Source organism: Dendrobates tinctorius, unplaced genomic scaffold (assembly GCF_039654945.1).
Source record: "Dendrobates tinctorius isolate UK_male_01 unplaced genomic scaffold, ASM3965494v1 ptg000011l, whole genome shotgun sequence".
Lineage (NCBI taxonomy): Eukaryota > Metazoa > Chordata > Amphibia > Anura > Dendrobatidae > Dendrobates > Dendrobates tinctorius.
The window spans coordinates 31,912,622-31,932,500 of NW_027361679.1; the positions used below are offsets into that span (position 1 = coordinate 31,912,622).

At 43.6% G+C, this 19,879-nt stretch overlaps 1 protein-coding gene across 3 annotated transcripts in view; it reads left to right on the plus strand.

Annotated features, from left to right (window-relative positions):
• CDKL2 (cyclin dependent kinase like 2) overlaps positions 1-18,276 on the plus strand; it is a 135,891-nt gene extending 117,615 nt beyond the window's left edge. For all 3 annotated transcript variants that reach the window (XM_073590603.1, XM_073590599.1, XM_073590595.1), the window contains 4 exons: positions 1,601-1,691; positions 13,403-13,538; positions 15,784-15,890; positions 17,570-18,276. In XM_073590603.1, the coding sequence (XP_073446704.1) occupies positions 1,601-1,691; positions 13,403-13,538; positions 15,784-15,890; positions 17,570-17,638 (403 nt within the window). In that variant the 3' untranslated portion in view covers positions 17,639-18,276. The remainder of the gene's footprint in view (positions 1-1,600; positions 1,692-13,402; positions 13,539-15,783; positions 15,891-17,569) is intronic.
• Positions 18,277-19,879: the final 1,603 nt, after the last annotated feature.

Below are 19,879 nucleotides of genomic sequence, written 5' to 3' on the forward strand. Positions count from 1 at the left end.
GACCCCTGCGCACTGGAGTACTTTGTTCTGCCCTCAACAGAGCAGAGAAGTACACCTGCACAGAATTGTGATGCCGGGAGCGAGGAAGCAAGCAAGAGGGCGGCGTCGCAAGAAGATAGGGCACCGGACCTTGACCTACGACACCCATCGGACCGGACCGCACTGGACCCCTCCCCCCCCATGTGAGTATAATTAAACTTATTTTTCTTATCTTTCAGGTCAGACCAGGGGCTTGTCTAGCATTATAGAATGCTGTAGATAAGCCCTGAGAGGCGGTGGCCGTATCTTATGGTGTCCAAAACAGCTGACAGGTTGCCTTTAAGGAGAGTGCAAGTATTGTGGCTTCTTGCAGTGCTTTACTGTATCTGTTATTGAAGTTCAATTGCATTTTAAACATATTCAATTGAATAGGAATTAGTGGCAAAACCACACACTGCACACACAATGGTACTGCTTCTGGTACAAGTAAGGCTATGTGCCCACGTTGCGGGTTAAAACGCACACTGAAAACTGGACACCTTCCCAGAAATCGCGCGTTTTTTTCCCGCGCGATTTTACCGCGATTTTCTCAAGCACTTTTCAAGCGATTTGAAGCATCACTTGGAAAGTGATTGACAAGTTGGTCACACTCGTCAAACATAGTGTTTGACAAGTGTGACCAGGTTTTTACTATTGAGGCCGCCTATGCAGCATCAATAGTAAAAGATAGAAAGTTAAAAATGATAAAAAAATAAAAAATCGGGGTATATTTACCTTCCGACGTCCCGCACTGCCATCCCGGGCCTCAGCGTTCCCAGTATTACCTTGCGAGACCTGTGATGACGTTTGTCTCGCGTTACTATAGCGATCTCGCGAGACCGCTAGAGTCACGCGAGAATACGTCATCACAGGTCCTTGCCGCAAGGCATTACTGGGAACGCTTAGGCCGGGAATGCAGCGCAGGACGTCAGAAGGTAAATATACCTTCGATTTTTTATTCTTTTTTTTACAGGGGTATGGTACCCAGGGCCTGGAGGACAGTCTCCTCTCCTCCACACCGTGGGTACCAACCGCACATGAGACACTTAACTTCCCGCATGGTGGGCATAGCCACATGCGGGAAGTAAGCGGTTCTCATGCATTCCTATGGGTGCGGAATCGCGGCAATTCTTTGCGATTCCGCACAAAAGAATGATCATGCTGCGATTTTTTCCACAATGCGATTCCGCCTCGGAAAAAAGCGCAGCATTAGCACAGCATGTGCGGAATGCCATAGGAATGCATGGGGGGCGTTCTGTACACGATTTTTAAACGTTTTTGCAGCGTTTTCGCACCGAAAATCGCGGCAAAAACGCTTAAAAATCGCATCGTGGGCACACAGCCTAAAAGCGGCATTTGCACATTTCAAGTACATAGACCCCTTTGTTCTTGTGACTAGTGGGATCCTAGGGTAATGAAATTAATAAAAACCCAATCTTAGGCCTAAAAAAAAAATAAAGCTGAAAGATAGATATTTGGTTTATGATAATGCTGATTTTGATCAAGCTCTTATGTGCAAGCTTTCTCTGATGCTACATTTCTTAAGAGTTACATAGTAAATTACCTGTTTATTTACTTGAAGAGGAGATGAAAGAGGGAAGATGTTTGTCAGTTCTTTGAAAAAAAATGGAGGAAAACCTTCCCCGGCTTACACTTCGAACATTTCAACACTGGTAAGTTTATGTACTGTACAAAATGTATATGTACAGGTGTTTCTCACAAAATTAGAATATCATCAAAAAGTTAATTTATTTCAGTTCTTCAATACAAAAAGTGAAAGTGATATATTATATAGAGTCAGTACAAACAGAGTGATCTATTTCAAGTGTTTATTTCTGTTAATGTTGATGATTATGGCTTACAGCCAATGAAAACCCAAACGTCATTATCTCAGTAAATTAGAATACTTTATAACACCAGCTTGAAAAATGATTTTAAAATCTGAAATGTTGGCCTACTGAAATGTATTTTCAGTAAATTCACTCAATACTCGGTCGGGGCTCCTTTTGCATCAATTTCAGAATCAATGCGGCATGGCATGTGGGTGATGAGCCTGTGGCACTGCTGAGGTGTTATGGACCCCAGATTGCTTTGATAGCAGCCTTCAGCTCTTTGCATTGTTGGGTCTGGTGTCTCTCATCTTCCTCTTGACAATACCCTATAGATTCTCAGGTGAGTTTGCTGGCCAATCAAGCACAGTGATACTGCTGTTTTTAAACAGGGTATTGGTACTTCTGGAAGTGTGAACAGATGCCAAGTGCTGCTGAAGAATGAAATTTACAACTCCAAAAAGCTTGTCTGCAGACGGAAGCATGAAGTGCTCTAAAATTTCCTGTGTTTTATCAAGACTTTGGTGTAGATAAAACACAGTGGGCCTACACCAGCAGATGACATGGCTCCCCAAACCATCACTGATTGTGGAAACTTCACACTAGACCTCAAGCAGTTTGGATTGTGTGCCTCTCCACTCTTCCTCCAGACTCTGGGACCTTGATTTCCAAATGAAATGGAAAATTTACTTTAATCTGAAAACAACACCTTGGACTACTGAGCAACAGTCCAATTTTTCTTCTTGGCCCTGGTAAGATGCTTCTGGCATTGTCTATTGGTCATAAATGGCTTGACACAAGGTAGCGCATGTCCTGGATACGTCTGTGTGTGGTGGCTCTTGAAGCAATGACTCCAGCAGCAGTACACGTACACCCCTTGTGAATCTCCCCCAAATTTTTGAATGGCCTTTTCTTAACAATCCTTTCAAGGCTGTGGTATCCTGGTTGCTTGTGCACCTTTTTTTACCACACTTTTTACTTCCACTCAACTTTCCATTAATATGCTTGGATACAGCACTCTGTGAACAGCCAGCTTCTTTAGCAATGACCTTTTATGGATTACCCTCCTTGTGGAATGTGTCAATGACTTCCTTCTGGACATCTGTCAAGTCAGTAGTCTTCCCCATGATTGTGGAGCCTACTGAAACAAACTAAGGGACCTTTATAAATAATTAGAAAGCCTTTGCAGGTGTTTTTTTTGTTAATTATTCTGATTTACTGAGATAATGACTTTTGGGTTTTCATTGGCTGCAAGCCATAATCATCAACATTAACAGAAATAAACACATAAAATAGATCCCTCTGTTTGTAATGACTCTATATAAAATATGAGTTTCACTTTTTGCATTGAAGAACTGAAATAAATTTACTTTTTGATGATATTCTAATTTTATGAGAGGCACCTGTATATGTATATGAACAAAATAAAAGCATATGTTGGAGATCACACCCTTTTTACAAGAAAATTATAAAAATAATTGAGGCTAAAACCTCTTTAAACTACTTCATTTCAGTGAAAAATGGTCTTCTAAGGGCATAGTACATGCAAAGAAGAGGCAAACATATCCATGAGATAGGTGTAAGAAGATGGAAGTTTTGCCCATGTATCCACTTTGAAGACACATGTATTGTTGCAATGTATTTTGATGTGTAATGTTTTAGTAATGTGTGTTATTAATGATATGTTGTGTTCTGCCCAACAGTAGTGAATTGATAGGGATGGTAACAGTTAATAGTTGGGACTAGTCCAGAGTGAGAAAGGATAAAGGAAAGGGACAGAGACAGTTTCCTGTCAGGAGTCCAGATAGAGCCCTGCCTGCAGCAAAAGCAGACCTACAGTCTAATAAGTAAGCAGAGTCTCATGACATGGGTCAGTGGAGACCTAGGGAATGGATAGCGAGATCCAGGAAAAAGGCAAGAGAAAGTCACAGAAGGTGTGAGTGATTCTCCGGAGAAGGAATCTCGGGACAGGAAACCCAACAACGCAATACTGAGTTTCCAAGTCCAAAAGGTAACAGGACAGATAAGTAGAGTTGAGTGACTTTTGCTTTTTTAGGGTCGAGTTTCGTTTCATGAAACCCGACTTTTCCAAAAGTCGGGTCGAGCAAAATCGGCCGCCTATAGGGAAAAGTCGAGGGTCCGACCGAAACACGAAACCCAATGTAAGTCAATGGGGAATTAAAGTTGGCAGTGAGAGGACAGGAAACACACCTACAGTGCCCATTTGAATGCCAAAAGCATCAATTCTTCTTACTTAAGCTTGTCAACCTTAATTAACTTCATAATACTAGTTACGCACTGAAAAATGGGGGTTATTTGGCTAAAGTTGTGGAGGGGGTAGGGCTGGCTCCAGGTTTTCATGTGCCCTGGGCAAAAGAGCGCCCCTTTGACACATACCACAACTCATGATGCTCCGATACGGCAGAGAAATAGCGGTATAGTACAATGAAAAATACTTCACTTTTTACATCTCATGACGAGGCCCATCTATTTCTCCATACAGAACCATTGGTCACATATAATGTTTGAAACAGTATATGATGAGCTCCACATAATGCTACAGTATATGTTGGTCCCCATGGATGAAGCTCCACTGTCTTATGGGCCCAAATAATGCTCCAAACATAATGGGCCCCATTTCTAATGCTCTAGTGTATAATGGGCCCTGTAAATGCTACTCCAGTGTCTGATGTCCACCTTTGGAATGTTCCAGTGTATGGTGGGCCCCATCTATCATTCTCCAGAGTATAGTGCTCCCCAAAAATTGCTGTCCCAACATTGAAAACAATGAAATAAGTCTCCTCGCTAGGGAATCCCTGTACTAGTCTGGACTCCTCGTCGTCCCCATCTTCCATCTCACTGCACAGTATTTCAACCTTGCAAGTGCTGTGATCCTGAGCAAGCAGGGGGGGCCCACTCGTTGGCGACGGCACTGGCACAGGGCCCCTGATAGTACGGTGGTGTGTCTGACGGCGGGTGTGCCGAACCTGCACTTTCATCTGCAGCTTCCTCTTTGTCACCGTGTAAGATGGAACTGTATATGGGAAGGGTAACCTGAGTTTCATCAGGGTCAGATTCAGGCCGTGTAGTGTGCGAGGGGAATGTAGTGGTCTGGGTCAATGTACCAGCAGATTCATCGAGCAGTGGCTGGGCATCAGTGCACTTGTTTTGCCCCCAGGAGTACGGTCACCACAGTGGCATTACCTTCCTCCTAGGGAGTGTGATGTCATGCTTGGGAGCAATGAAGGATCTCTCTAGCAGGTTAACTGATTGGGCGGCGTTATTCCCACGAGTCACGACCCTCCAAACAGCGTTCATGAAGGCAAAGTGTTTGTTTTACGTAGGCAGTATGGTTGCAAAGCTGAACCTTAAAGGAATGTCCAGAAGGGCACCACCAGGAGTGGAGCCTACGGCGTAATTTGACTCAACATGGGCAACCTCAACCATCCAGCCACAAAAAAGATGCACACATTGCAAGCTTAATTCCGTTAACGAACGAGACTCCGTAATGCCCCGCGGTCCGAGTTCGGCTTACTAGAGGGACACGCGAGGCTCTGGCACGTGAGATTGGCCAATAACTGGTGTGTCATGCCCTTACATGTCCGTGGCTGCATGTGCGCTACACTGAAAAGGCCAGCGTTTGTCGCTTACAGGTGCAGATAACCCGCTGAACAACGTTAGTGATGGGGATCTGGGATTACAATCATTACCCGCAAACGATGATTTCCCAGTAAGTGCAGGTCAACCGCAGTTCCGGAATTAGGCCTAACCGTCATTCCTGAAAAAATGAAAAACTTACGTGTGCAAACCACAGGTGCTGTAGCTTGCTTAACAGCTCGCCAGCCGTTCTCAGGCCCAGTATGGATTACACGTGATTGCACAAAGGTGAGAAAGGGTGCCGTATCCCCGGATAACATGTATGGATAGCATAGTGTACACATTCAAAATATATGTCTATACATCAGGAGGCAGGCTCAAATGGTGTCAGGCCCAGTATGGATTACACGTGATTGCACAAAGGTGAGAAAGGGTACCGTATCCCCGGATAGCATGTATGGATAGCATAGTGTACACATTCAAAATATATGTCTATAGATCAGGAGGCAGGCTCAGACGGTATCAGGCCCAGTATGGACTTGACGGCCCAGACTACACAGCGGAGGAGCAGGGAGAGGTAAAGATTGCAAATGCTGGGGCCCTGCCCAAGCAAGGGGGGCCCACTCTTGGGCATCGGTGCTGGCACTGGGCCCCTCATAGTACGGCGGTGTGTCTGACGGTGGGTGTGCACCACCACCGTCAGAGACACTTGATTGCACTATGAGGGACCCTGTGCCAGTGCCCGCGCCCAAGAATCGGCCTACCCACCTGTCCAGGGCAACGGCACTCACACGGTTTCGTGCACTTGGTGGTGACCCCGGCCATGGGGGGGGGGGGAGGCAGCACAGTTAGGGAGTTTTAGAAAGTGGCATATGTTGATGTTGGACATTCAGCTGATGCAAAAGGCGAAATTGTTCAAGTCCCAGGAAGAGGAGGACCAAAGCAAGCCATTTTTCTGTCACCCTATGTGTCATCAGGGGAAGGTTGGACAGAATCCTTGGAAACCCATGCATGGTTCATTTTAATGAAGGTTAGATCATCCACATTTTGGGTTGACAGACAGGTCCTTTTTTCTGTCAGGATTGATCCTGCTGCACTGAAGACTCTTTCCGATAGCACACTTGCAGCTGGGCAAGCGAGCTCCTGTAAGGCATATTGTGCCAATTCAGGCCAGGTGTCCAGTTTAGTGGCCCAATAGTCAAAGGGGAATGACCTGTGCGGGAGAACATCGATATGGGAGGAAAAGTAGTTTGTAACCATAGTTGACAACTGCTGTCTCCTGTCACTTTCCATCGATGCTGTATTACCAGTTGTGTGAGCGGTACTTGAAAAATCAGTCCACAACATTGTCATGAAACCCCTGTCTCCAATGCCACTTCTGCTGTGTGCACCACGAACACCTCTGCCAAGCTGCCCCCGGCCCGTACGGCTCGTGTGAGAACCATCACCGCTGCTGTGTGCTGGGAATGCCTCAACCAACCGATTTACCAGAGTTGCTTGTTCATTAGCCAATATTAGGTCAAGGTTCTCGTGTGGCATGATGTTTTGTAATTTGCCTTTATAGCGTGGACCCAGGATGCTGGCCAACCAGTAGTCGTCATCGTTCATCATTTTGGCAATGCGGGGGTCCCTTTTTAGGATCTGCAAGGCATAATCTGACATGTGGGCCAATGTTCCCAGTGTCAATGATGCACTGCGAGTGCTGGTTGGAGGAGCACTTTCTGGCAAATCCACATCCCTCCAGTCACGCACAAACCCTGTACCAGACCTTGCCACACCAACATTTTCACTTGCCCCACGAGATGCATCCTCCTCCCCTAAGTAATCATCCCCATCATCATCCTCCTCATCCTCTTCTTCCTCCACCTCGTCCAGGAGAGGTCCCTGAGCAGACAATGGCTGAATGTCATCAAGGATTCCCTCCTCCTCTTCCTCCTCGTCAACATTGGCTGCAGAAGCCTGCTCCTTAAAGTGCGTCAAAGTTTGCATGAGCAGACGCATAAGTGGGATGCTCATGCTTAGGATGGCGTCGTCTGCGCTTACCAGCCGTGTGCATTCCTCAAAACACTGAAGGACTTTACAGAGGTCTTTCAGCTTCGACCACTGCACACCTGTCAACTCCATGTCTGCTCTCAAAGTGCCTGGCCGTTTATCCTCCCACAAATGCATTATGGCCTGCCTCTGTTCGCACAGCCGCTCAACCATGTGCAAGGTGGAGTTCCACCTCGTTGCAATGTCGATAATGAGGCGGTGGTTGGGAAGGTGGAGCAATCGCTGCAGCTTCGGCATACGAATGGAGTGTACAGGCGACCGGCAGATGTGCGCGCACAGTCTTCACACCTTCTGGAGCAGGGCTGTTAACTCCGGATAATTGTTGAGGAAGCACTGCACCACCAGGTTCAAGGTGTGAGCCAAGCAAGGTATGTGGCTGAGTTTTGAAAGGGCTATGGCTGCCACAAAATTACGGCCATTATCACTAACTACCTTGCCTGCCTCAAGATGTATACTGCCCAGCCATGACTCAGTTTGTCGCTGAAAGTACTCGGCCAGCACCTCGGCGGTGTGTCTGTCGCCCAAACACATCATCTGCAACACAGCCTGCTGACGCTTTCCACTAGCTGCTCGATAGGGGGACACCTCGTGTGCAACAGTGGCAGCTGCAGATGGAGTGCTCGTACGACTGCGCTCTGTGGACGAGCTTTCGCTTCTGGAGGAGGAGGAGGAGGAGGGTCGAATGCCTAAAGCCAACTGTTTCCTACACCGTGGGCTAGGCAGCACTGTCCCACCACCACTGTCCCCTGTGGACCCTGCATCCACCACATTAACCCAGTGCGCAGTGATGGACACGTAACGTCCCTGGCCATGGCGACAGGACCATGCATCTGTTGTGAGGTGCACTTTTCCACTCACTGACTGCTTGAGTGCATGGACAATGCGGTCTTTCACATGATTGTGGAGGGCTGGGATGGCTTTGCAAGAGAAGAAGGTCATAGCGTGGTACTGCATAGGCCATGAGTTCGCGGAAAGCTGCGCTTTCCACCAACCGATAGAGCATCATCTCTAACGAGATTAGTTTGGCAATGTGGGCGTTCAAACCAAGTGTACGCGGATGAGAGACTGAGTACTTTCTTGACCTACTCATAGTCTCTGGGAGGGTGAGCTGGACTTGAGAGCTGCATATGGTGGAACTAGCGGTGGACAGGGCGGACTGAGAGAGGGTTGATGATGGTGATGGAGTTGGTGTTCTTTCTGATGGCCTAGATTCAGTCTTTCGTTGATATAACAGTGGGATTCCCTGACTGCTTTGGCCTTGCAACGACACCTCAACATTTGCTGCTGTGCTAACCGGTGGGCTTACAGTGGGGGAAACAATGTAGTGTTGCTGACTACCTTCTTTGTGATCAGTTGCACATGTGGTACTTGAGGTTTGGTGTTGTGTCCATGCTTGCAAGCGCATGCTGGTTAAATGTCTAAGCATGCAACTGGTATTCAAATTTTTCAGATTTTTCCCTCGGCTAAAGGTCTTTGCGCACTTCTTACAGATAAGCTTGGCCGGATCAAGAGGATTTTGTTCAAAAAAATGCCACACTGCACTCTTCCTACTTTGGAAGACATTTTGCGGCCTAGCACGCTGTGCTATTTTGACCATCTGGACAAGCTGTCCAGCAACTCTTTTGATTTTTGGAACCTGTCTTTGGAGTGCTCCGGGCCTGCCAGATAACAGCTGTTGCGATGTTGATGTCTGCTGTGGATGCTCCTCCTCCTCATCTGAGCTATTGGAAGCAGCACCCTCTTCCCCCAATGGATGCCAATCTGGGTCAACAACTGGGTCATCCATCACCTCCTCTTCAATGTCATGTGCACCTTCCTCTGTGTCACCGTGTATGGTGGTATAGTATGCGGGAAGGGGCACCTGAGTCTCATCAGGGTCAGAATCTGGCTCATTACACTGTGAGGACAATGTAGTGCTCTGACTGAATGTACCAGCAGAATCATCTATCAGTGGCTGTGCATCAGTGCACTCCATGTCAGATTCATCTTGGCCTGGGTAATTCACCATTTCACTTGATAACCCAGGCATGGTATGTGAAAACAGCTCCATGGAGTAATCAGTTGTATGGCCTGCGTCATCCTTCAATCTTGGTTGGGGTGACGGACACAAGGAAAGGTGTGGTTCATGAACATGACCCTCCAATGACGACTCAGTGCTTTTATTTTTTACAACTTCAGAAGAGGAGGCGATAGAGCTGGAGGCTGAGTCAGCAATGTAAGCCAAAACTTTTTCCTGATGCTCTGGCTTTAAAAGCGGTTTGCCAACTCCTAGAAAACTAAGCCTTCGAGGCCTTGTGGAGCCAGACGATGACGCAGGCTCAACACCTCCTGCATTCGGTCCTATTTTGCTTTTGCCACTACCATCAGATCCACCACCAACACCATCATTACCAGCTGGCAACCCCCGCCCAATTCCACGGCCTCTTCCACCAGCCTTCCTCATTTTTGGTAAAAATGTACACAAAATCCCACAAACTATATAGTAATGTAAAACAAGGTACAAGGTGTATATAGGACAGGGGAGACATCGAATTTCTGAACACACTTGTGGACACTGTTGGATTGTGTGAGGCTCAGTTAATATCATACCGCTATGTCACAGGCTCCATGTCGCAGGTGTGAAAAATGTCACTATAGGACAGGGGAGATGTAGAATTTCTGAACACACTTGTGGACACTGTTGTGTGAGGCCCAGTTAATATCACACCGCTATGTCACAGGCTCAATGTCGCAGGTGTGAAAAATGTCACTATAGGACAGGGGAGATGTAGAATTTCTGAACACACTTGTGGATACTGTTGTGTGAGGCCCAGTTAATATCACACCGCTATGTCACAGGCTCAATGTCGCAGGTGTGAAAAATGTCACTATAGGACAGGGGAGATGTAGAATTTCTGAACACACTTGTGGACACTGTTGTGTGAGGCCCAGTTAATATCACACCGCTATGTCACAGGCTCAATGTCGCCGGTGTGAAAAATGTCACTATAGGACAGGGGAGATGTAGAATTTCTGAACACACTTGTGGACACTGTTGTGTGAGGCCCAATTAATATCACACCGCTATGTCACAGGCTCAATGTCGCAGGTGTGAAAAATGTCACTATAGGACAGGGGAGATGTAGAATTTCTGAACACACTTGTGGACACTGTTGTGTGAGGCCCAGTTAATATCACACCGCTATGTCACAGGCGTGAAAAATGTCACTATAGGACATGGGAGATGTAGAATTTCTGAACACACTTGTGGACACTGTTGGATTGTGTGAGGCCCAGTGAATATCACACCGCTATGTCACAGGCAGAAATTGGCTAGTGTATGACAAACTACAAGGTGTATATAGAATTGGGCAGAATAGGAATCTCCCTAGAGTGTAGGTCTGTAAGAACGGAACATGTCCTCGACTTATCCTTACAGAGTGACACACAGATAGCTTCACTGTGGCCGTGATAACAGCCGTTACACGGTACTGAGAGAGGAGCGTGCACGTACACCGCTGTCTGGTGTCCGTAAAATTGTCAAGCTCCGTGTTTTTTAAGTATACGGACTGACACACGCTGTCTCTCTATAGTTTTGAATGTGATCAAACAGCAAATATACTTAACTGTTTGAAAAGCAGACAAAACTAGAAGGTGTAGGTCTGTAAGAACGGAACATGTCCTTGACTTATTCTTACAGAGTGACACACAGATAGCTTCACTGTGGCCGTGATAACAGCCGTTACACGGTACTGTGTGAGGAGCATACACCGCAGGATGGTGTGAAAAAATGCACGCTCAGTACCTCACCAGGACAAAAAAAAAAATTTTTGATTGCTTTTAAAAAAGCAGTTTGCAGAGCAGTGGGAAAACAGCAATGCCGCTATCAGGAAGCCTTATAAGGCAGCCTAACAACCAACACAGCTGATCCAGCAAAATATAGCCTCCACTTGCACTGCACACACAGTGACTGGTGTGTTGTACAGACAAAATCGCTAGCAGCAGAAGCAGTTTTTGGTGTCTTCTTCCCTGCCTAACGCTCTCCCTACAGAATCAGCAGCAGCAGCAGCTCTCCCTATTCTGAGATCAGCATGAGTAACATGGCGGTCGGCATGCACGCCCTTTTATACCCCCTGTGACGCCCCCCAAAGCAAGCCAATCACTTGCATGCCCTTCTCAAAGATGGTGGTGACCCCTGCCTATGTCATCACGTTGCCCACAGTGTCCGTGGATCCTGATTGGCTGAAAAAGGGCGGAAAACAAACTTTTGAAACGCGACTTTGGCGCTAAAGTCGCCAAGCTCGTGGCCGACCTCAATATAGGGTCGGGTTTCGTTTCATGAAACCCGACTTTGCCAAAAGTCGGTGACTTTTGAAATTTTTCGACCCGTTTCGCTCAACTCTGCAGATAAGAGCTGGGAACATGAGACAAGAGAGTGCCCTGGGCGTTAGTTTCAAGACATTGACAAGCAGAGAAGTTGAGTTATGACCATAGTGGCAAAATAGCTCCCCTAAGGGGAAAAAAAGATGATGAGCTGCAGGTTGAAGCACATGACTTTCATTTACTGACTGAAGTATCGTTATTGGAGAAAGGGAAGTTCCAAAAGTATTGTGCTGGGTTGTGGTGAACACAGAGGACCAAGCTGGACAGAACTGAGTTATTTTGGGAACTACGGAGAGAATGTGTATAAAGATGTTTCAAGTGCTAAGAGAAAGGTTCATGAAAGTACGCACCCACCATCTGCTACATATATATCCCACTGAGTTATTGTTGAGTAAATGACAATTTATCCTTAATTGGTGGTCTTCGTCTTTGAACTTTGCAAGACCTGGTCCTGGCCAGCTGAAGTCACCAGCAGCATGCAGCCTGTAAAAGCATAACGCCTCCAGAACTCTACACACCCTGTCAAAACCCCTATTTTGATGTAGCATGCTGGGGCATAGAACATGAGTTCCTCCCCCAAGGCCACCTTCCCATACCACGTTACATAGGGAAGTTGAAAATCTGCTTGACATAATTTTTCTCAAAAGACTGGTCTTCTGGAGAGGTTTCACTATATCCTCTTTTGACTGCAGCAGTTCCCAGTTTGAGGGCGTTCCTTGTCTCCCTGTTCACTCCCCACATTCTGCAATTTTCCTGTAATGGTTTTATATCTGCTTTCTCTTAATGGGACTGCTCTCTAATTCTCTAGGGCACATACATTCTCACTACTGATGTCTACACTTTGAATCTGGAGAGTGAAAGAATGTTGCAGCTCACAGCTCAGCCATAGAGATAGAGAAAGAAAGCCATAAAACACTGAAGAAACTGTACAGATAGTGTGTGACATCACAACAGTGAAGAATATTTATCATTAGTGATGAGCAAACCTGCACGGATAAGGTGTTATCCGAGCATGCTCGAGTGCTGAGTGTCTTTGGCGTGCTCAAAACATGTTTGAGTTCCCACGCCTGCAAGTCTGGCGGCTGTTTGACAGCAGCAACATATGCAGGGATTGTCTAACAAACAGACCATCCAAGCATGTGTTTCAGCTGTTGATCAGTCATGAGACATTCAGGTGAGGGGAATCCAACATATTATTTGAGTACGCCAAAGACACTTGGTTAGCACCCGAACATTCTCGGATAACATCTTATCAGAGCCCTTTTGCTCATCACTATTTACCATCTGTTTACATATTGAATTTGCTATCCATTACCAATGCTGCAAGTACCCCGACCCTCCATTCAGCTTAGCCTAGTATCTTGCAATGTTAATTTAGAGGAAGGTAGAAAACACTACGAGGGGAGAGACGGTTAAAAATCACTGCAACAATTGTAAAACAAAATTGCAATGTATGTCCCTATATAGCTAACAGTGGCATTTGAATGGTATTTGAATCAAGTGATTATTGACTTGTGGTGCCTAATAACAATCTTTCTATGCAGATTGGCAGCGACAAGACCCCACTTCAACTAAACAAGAAAAAATGGGAATTTTCAAGAGCAGAAATGAGACTTCCAGAGATCAGCTATGGCCACTTGCCAGAACTGAAAACCACAGATGTTGCCTCTCTTTACAGTGGTGAGTTTTTAATCACATTGTTTCTTAAAATCTTAAAGTCTGAGAGTAAACATAATGTGAGATTAATTTACCAAGATATGCTGCACTTGAGTAAAATGTGACATATTTGAGCCACAGTTAGGAGGCCTCTATTTACATTAGATAAAAGTTGGCAGGACTAATGTGTATGGAATCTTTCTGACTGTCCTCCAACAAATTACCGTATGTTTCAGGACATAAAGATCAGGTGGTTGTATGGACAGCTTTTGCTTGTATGTCCATACAAGAGAAAATCAAATCTATACCTGCTATTTGGCAGACGGTGAAGGGACTGTCAGAGAGATAAAAAGGTGGTTGAATAATAGCTCATGAGGTTGATTAACTTGCAGCAAAGTCAAGGATGAATTGGAGTGGTGAAAGACTATTAGGATAAGAGGCCACAGATGTTTTAGTAGTCTAGGTGGGATATGCTGAGGGTAAAGAGCAGATTTTAGAAATGGATTTAAGGAGGAGGAGGTGAAAATGGCTTGGATATATGTTAAAGGACAGGGAGAGTCAAAGGTTATCATGAATCAGTGAAGCTGTGAGTATGGAGTATCCTTTAATAGTTTATTGACATTAGTGCCAAATGAGTCACAGGGCATTATTCATTGGCCACTTCACTAATCTGTAACAGCTGGACAGGACCCTGAGGACTGCTTCATACTGTACCTGATGGTTTCTGTGACAAGATGTCCCATGTGCAGCACATCACATGGATAACGTCCCGGTAGCTAATCAAAAGATGGGCAGCTGATTATTGACACGGCTCAATCGATTTGCACTAATTCTACCCATCAACAGTCAGGGATTACCCTTGTTATGTGATAAAAGAGTGGGCAGTCCTAGACTTGAAATTTTTCTAATTATCAGCTATTGTCCAAGTGTGCAGAATTCTTCCTAATACCCTTTGAAAGGGTCCAAATGTCTCATAAAAGTCATGCCCAAAGTTGCTGCTTGTGGAATCCAGACATACAGAATGGGATCCCACAACATTCTGCGATGCCCATTATCACAAAACATGTCTCTTTTCACTAACACAGTACTGCTACATTATTTACTAAGGAGGACAAAGGAGAATCAATCGTAGTGTTTGAGGTTAAAAATATATATTCTTTTATTAGTACAAAAAACACTCATCAACACTCTCCATCAAACTTCAGCACAGTAATCCAGACAAAAAGGAATTCTTACCCATTCTGCACAAAATGATCCCCAACACACATGCAAGTGAATCCCAACTCGCCCATTCCTAATGTCTGTATACATAAATGATCACCTTTCTTTGCTAGTCACAATATATATGTCTATTTCAACCCCTAGGGGATTTTAGTGTTTTTTGTTCTAATAAAAGAATATTTTTAGCCTCAAACACTCCAATTGGTTCTTCTTTGTCCTCTATAGTTTTTGAGGAGTGGCTTTTCTGGTGTAGATGCATTCAGGATCTATAATGGCCTGATATTTATGTAAAATGTCCCTGGAATTTGTTTCATTACATTATTTACTAAGCGCTCTCACTGCGAGATTGACCAGAGAGGGCTGTGGGATCATGCTCCGCATGCCGGGGTGAAAAAAACACAGAAGTTCGAGCCTGACTTTTGCTAGAAAGTTTGGCCTTTTTGGGGAGCAATACGGAGTGTTCTGCACACTATGGCCTAGTGAGGTCAGTAAGACTGAAACATTGCCTAGCTGGCAAAGCCATGGCATATTAGTGCAAAGCACATCATTGCTGGGGCGTTGTGAACAGTATCCCAGAGCAGGCTATATTATTCTGGTTGTCAAAGAGAAACATACTAGGAGAGAATGAACACGAGTGTGAACAAAGCCTGAACTGTTATTTTCTATATACTTAACACGTTGTCAGATGTTCTTCAGTTCAGGAAGCTGATATTGTAACCAAAAGATATCTCTGTGGATATCTGTTTGTGTTGTGGGTCCCTTAAGAATACTATATGTTCTGCGGGGAATAAGTCATATATGTAGCTATGAAGAACAATTCATTAGTTAGTATTCCCTCCGGGTGTTCAGTGCGTAATGTAAGACTTCAAATGTAGGTACAATGAGGTAATGATTTTCCAGCCAGAAATATTATAATAACCGTGTAATTACTTCTAGAAAACAAATAAGCGGTATACTCTGAACATTTCATTTTTTCTACTAAATTTTTCTATAAATGTTACTACCGAAATATTTGCAATGTCAAACAATTTCCTTAATGTTTTTCCAGTTCGTAGTTCAAAACTGGTGAAGAAAGAAAATAAGACAATGCCAGAGTCTCGGATCCCTTCTCTAGCTATGATTGAGCTGCATAACACCAGCACAGCCTTGCCACAGGTCAGAGAACGAACCAAGGAAAATCTGTCACAAAGAAAAGATGAGAAAATTATGTAAAGGAAACATTTCTTTAGTGCATTTGTAATGGGATAAATTGCATATTTTAAGGATGCCACATGTACTAATACATTTCACTTCTGATAAGGCAACATTTTCTTTTGGTGCTCGTGTTTCTTTTTCTAACCTCCTTTCCCAAGAGCCATAAGTTTTTTTCATCAACGTATGTGAATGAGGACATTTTGATAGTTTTCTGTCCTATTTTTTTGGGGATTGACTGGCGTAGTTTAACAAACACGGCTATTCCAAATGTGTATATACATATATATATATATATATATATATATATATATATATATATATATATATATATATGTATATATATTATTTCTAAATTTAAAAAAGAGGTTGTTTTAAACATTTTTATTTTATAAATTTCTTTGATATTTTAAAAGCTTAATTTTATTAAACTTTCCCTTTTTTTTTAAAACCTGTGATTGTTTGATCGCTCGTACAATAGACTGCAATACTTCAGTATTACAATAAAAAGTAAAACTGATAATGTCCTATGAGATTGGCATTAGCAGGGATTGACAGTGGCATCTGATTGGTTAAACAACTGCGATTAGAGACACAGTGCCTTGACTCATTGTGAAGTGTAATGGAAATGATACGTGTTTTTTTAATGACCGCATTATAAAAATATAAATCTGAAAATTGTGATGTGCATTTTGTATTCAGACCCACTGATTCAATACTTTGTAGGACCACCTTTCACTGCAGTTGTTGCTGCGAGTCTTTTGGAGCATGTCGCATGTCGCTACCACAAATCTTCTTTCTGTTAAATTATAGCTAAAGCCAAATCAAATCTATTGAATAATTTTTTTGAATGATAGTAATAAGACCACAGGGACCCCATATGTCCCCCCTGTAACTAATGATAATGCAGTAGGCTTTAAATGTATTTAAAGAAAAACACCAATAACACAGTTGATCAAGGAAAAACAACCCTCATTTGTACATTAATGGGCCCTCTCGGGCAATGGTTCCCAGGTGCATCTGATACCTCCGACCTCCATATAGTTATCCCACTGGCCTTTGGAGTAAGTGACCAAGCACATGTAATCACCAGAAGAAAATTCAAACTACAAGGGAGGTTTCCTTCCATTGGTTTGCTGAAAAGAAGTCGATTACCATCAGCATACTTTGCTTTTGCTTTTTTTTTACTGTATTATAACTTTGAACCCTTGCCATTGTCACCCTGTATCAAGTCATAAAGGCTCATGCAAAAGTTATGAAGTTGTTACATTATAAGTACCTATCCTAGGAAATATAAACCAGTTCATAAAATTAAAGAACTTTAAAAACATGTATTACTTTATACACAGGACAGATCATACCAGGCCCCAAGTCCTCTTTATGAGTCGAGCAGTAATGAGCATGTGCATTCACTACTCAGATAGACAGCGAAAGCAGCAGAGGTTGTGCATGTTCACTACCACTCTTTTAACACATGGTACTTTAGGACCCTCTTTCTTGTAGTTGTGAGGGTTCCAGCAGTTAAGTCCACCAGCGCTCATATATTTAACACATATGCTCTGAATAGGTGATATAGATAGGTATAGGTTTGAATCTCCAATACAAGCTTATTTTATAATCTGTTTCATTATTATTATTTGCAGTTTGCGGGAAATTCAACACAAGACCACACAGATGTTTCAGAAGCAAATTTCCCTCCAGTGGAACATTAAAAGTACAATTTAAAATAAGGACAAGAGACAAGAACACGGCAAGTTTTGAGAAAAAGTAACTAGGCGCATGAAGACACTGGACTGGGAGCAGCTTGGATTCTGGCTTTGAACACTATACACAGAATCGTGACGATACAGCAAATTGCTGTAAAAAACATCATTTTCTAAGTGCTGCATAAATGATGTGATAACACATACCATGTTCATTATAGCTTTACTTGTCTGCATATGAAAAAACAGTAAACAGAACTTATCTCTCACTACATGTATGACTATGCCAGAATGGAGCGTCACCCTTGTCAGATGGCAAGTGATTCATAGACATTTATACATCAATCTATGGGATTGTTCGGTATACTTTATCATTCGAGAATGCAGCATGTGTGGGCTATGGCAAGTGACTAAACCTTAAGAAGAAAAATGTAATATACACACATTTTAGGGATGCATTTTACAATGAGGTTAAAGTGAGGAATACTATCAATTGGAATTTTTTTTTTACAAACAGACTCATAGATTGCAAAATAAAAATGTACCCTTCATTGACTTATTAAAATATATAGATATCAAATGTAAATGACTAGTCTCTATAGATAGATTATGTAAGAACGCTTGGTAATAAACAGATTCTGACTATAGCGCGTGCATTGTGCAAGTCATGGAATTACGTACCGCCAATAGAATTATTTAAAATACTTAGAACTGGTTTTACTACAAGGGTTCCAAACCATTTAATTTTCCATATAACTTTAACTGATTGGAATAGAAGCTATATCAAGATGCAAAAAAGCATTAATTCCTTGCATACCTCTGGATGGAGTTATTTCTGCAGCATGTGGATGGATTTCTGAAAGCTGCATTTAGGTGAATGGGACATTTCATAAATTTCTGCAAAGAAATCGAACAGAAAGATTTTGCCCCCAACAGGGAATGACCCATCGTGAATTTACATAGAACTTGGTACGTGTCTGTTTTTAACTGCATTCTAAGCTATAGCTCAGCTATTAAAGGAAACATGTCATGAGGATTGACGGTGCTGAATAGTGATCAGTGAGTATGCTTATTATTCTAGATTTAGAGAGCATGCACGGGTGATCTGCGGGTATTTGGATGTGCTCAGAGATTTTGTTTCTGTGCATGATTTGCAGCTGCTAGCCAGCCTGAATACATATGGGGATTGCCTGTTTGCTAGCAAATGCCCACAAGAATTCAGGCTGTCTAGCAGCCGCAAATCATGAAGCTACGGCGACAGAAACTAAATCTCTGAGCACATCCAAATACTCGGAGACCACCTGAGCATGCTCGGGAAATCTCGAGTAATGAGTATGCTCGCTCATCACTAGTGCTGGACGATTACAAACACTGGAAGCGGAAGGATAATGAAATCAATCTGTCCTTTACAGTTTTGCTTCCCAGCATGTCTCAGAAAATGATCTCTGTTATATGCTAATGAGCTCTGAGTAGTCTGATGGGTGTGTAGGTACCATCCTCGGAGCCTATTTTGAACCCGCTAAACCAGCCCTGCTAATTTTGATTGTGAGATTATGGGGGGGACATCATCCATACTAAAGGTTGGATTAGCATTCTCTGAAGCCTATACATGCCAATTGGACCAATTGGCTCTCCTTAGAATATACTGGGAGGGATATTCTAAGATCATTTTGAAAGTAAGCTTGCCAGGCTATAGTTCTGTACGTATTGTTAGGATGCTAATTAGATAGCACAAAATGTGGTGTTACAGGTTTAAAAACAGGAATTATGATGACATGGTCTCTTTAATACAACTGAATACCAAACTATTATGGGAGGAAAGTGTTGGGATCCTGTAGTACAGCTATGGGGGAAAATGCTGGTATCCTGAAACAAAGCCATGGGAGAAAAGTGCTGGGATCCTGCAACACAGCTATGGGAGAAAAGTGATGGGATCATGCAACACAGCTATGAAAAGAAAATGCAGTATTCTTGCAACACAGCTATGTGAGGAAGGTGCTGGGATCCTGCAACACCGCTATGGGGGAAATTGCTGGGATCCTGCTACACAGCTATGGGGGAGGAAGTTCTGGGATCCTGTGACAAACCTATGGGAGGAATGTTCTGAGATCCTGCAACACGCTATTGGAGGAAAGCACTACTAGGATCGCGCAACACAGCTATGTGGGAAAGTGCTGGGATCCTGCAACACAACTATGGGAGAAAAGTGCTGGAATTCTGCAACCCAGCTATGGGAGAAAAGTGCTGGGA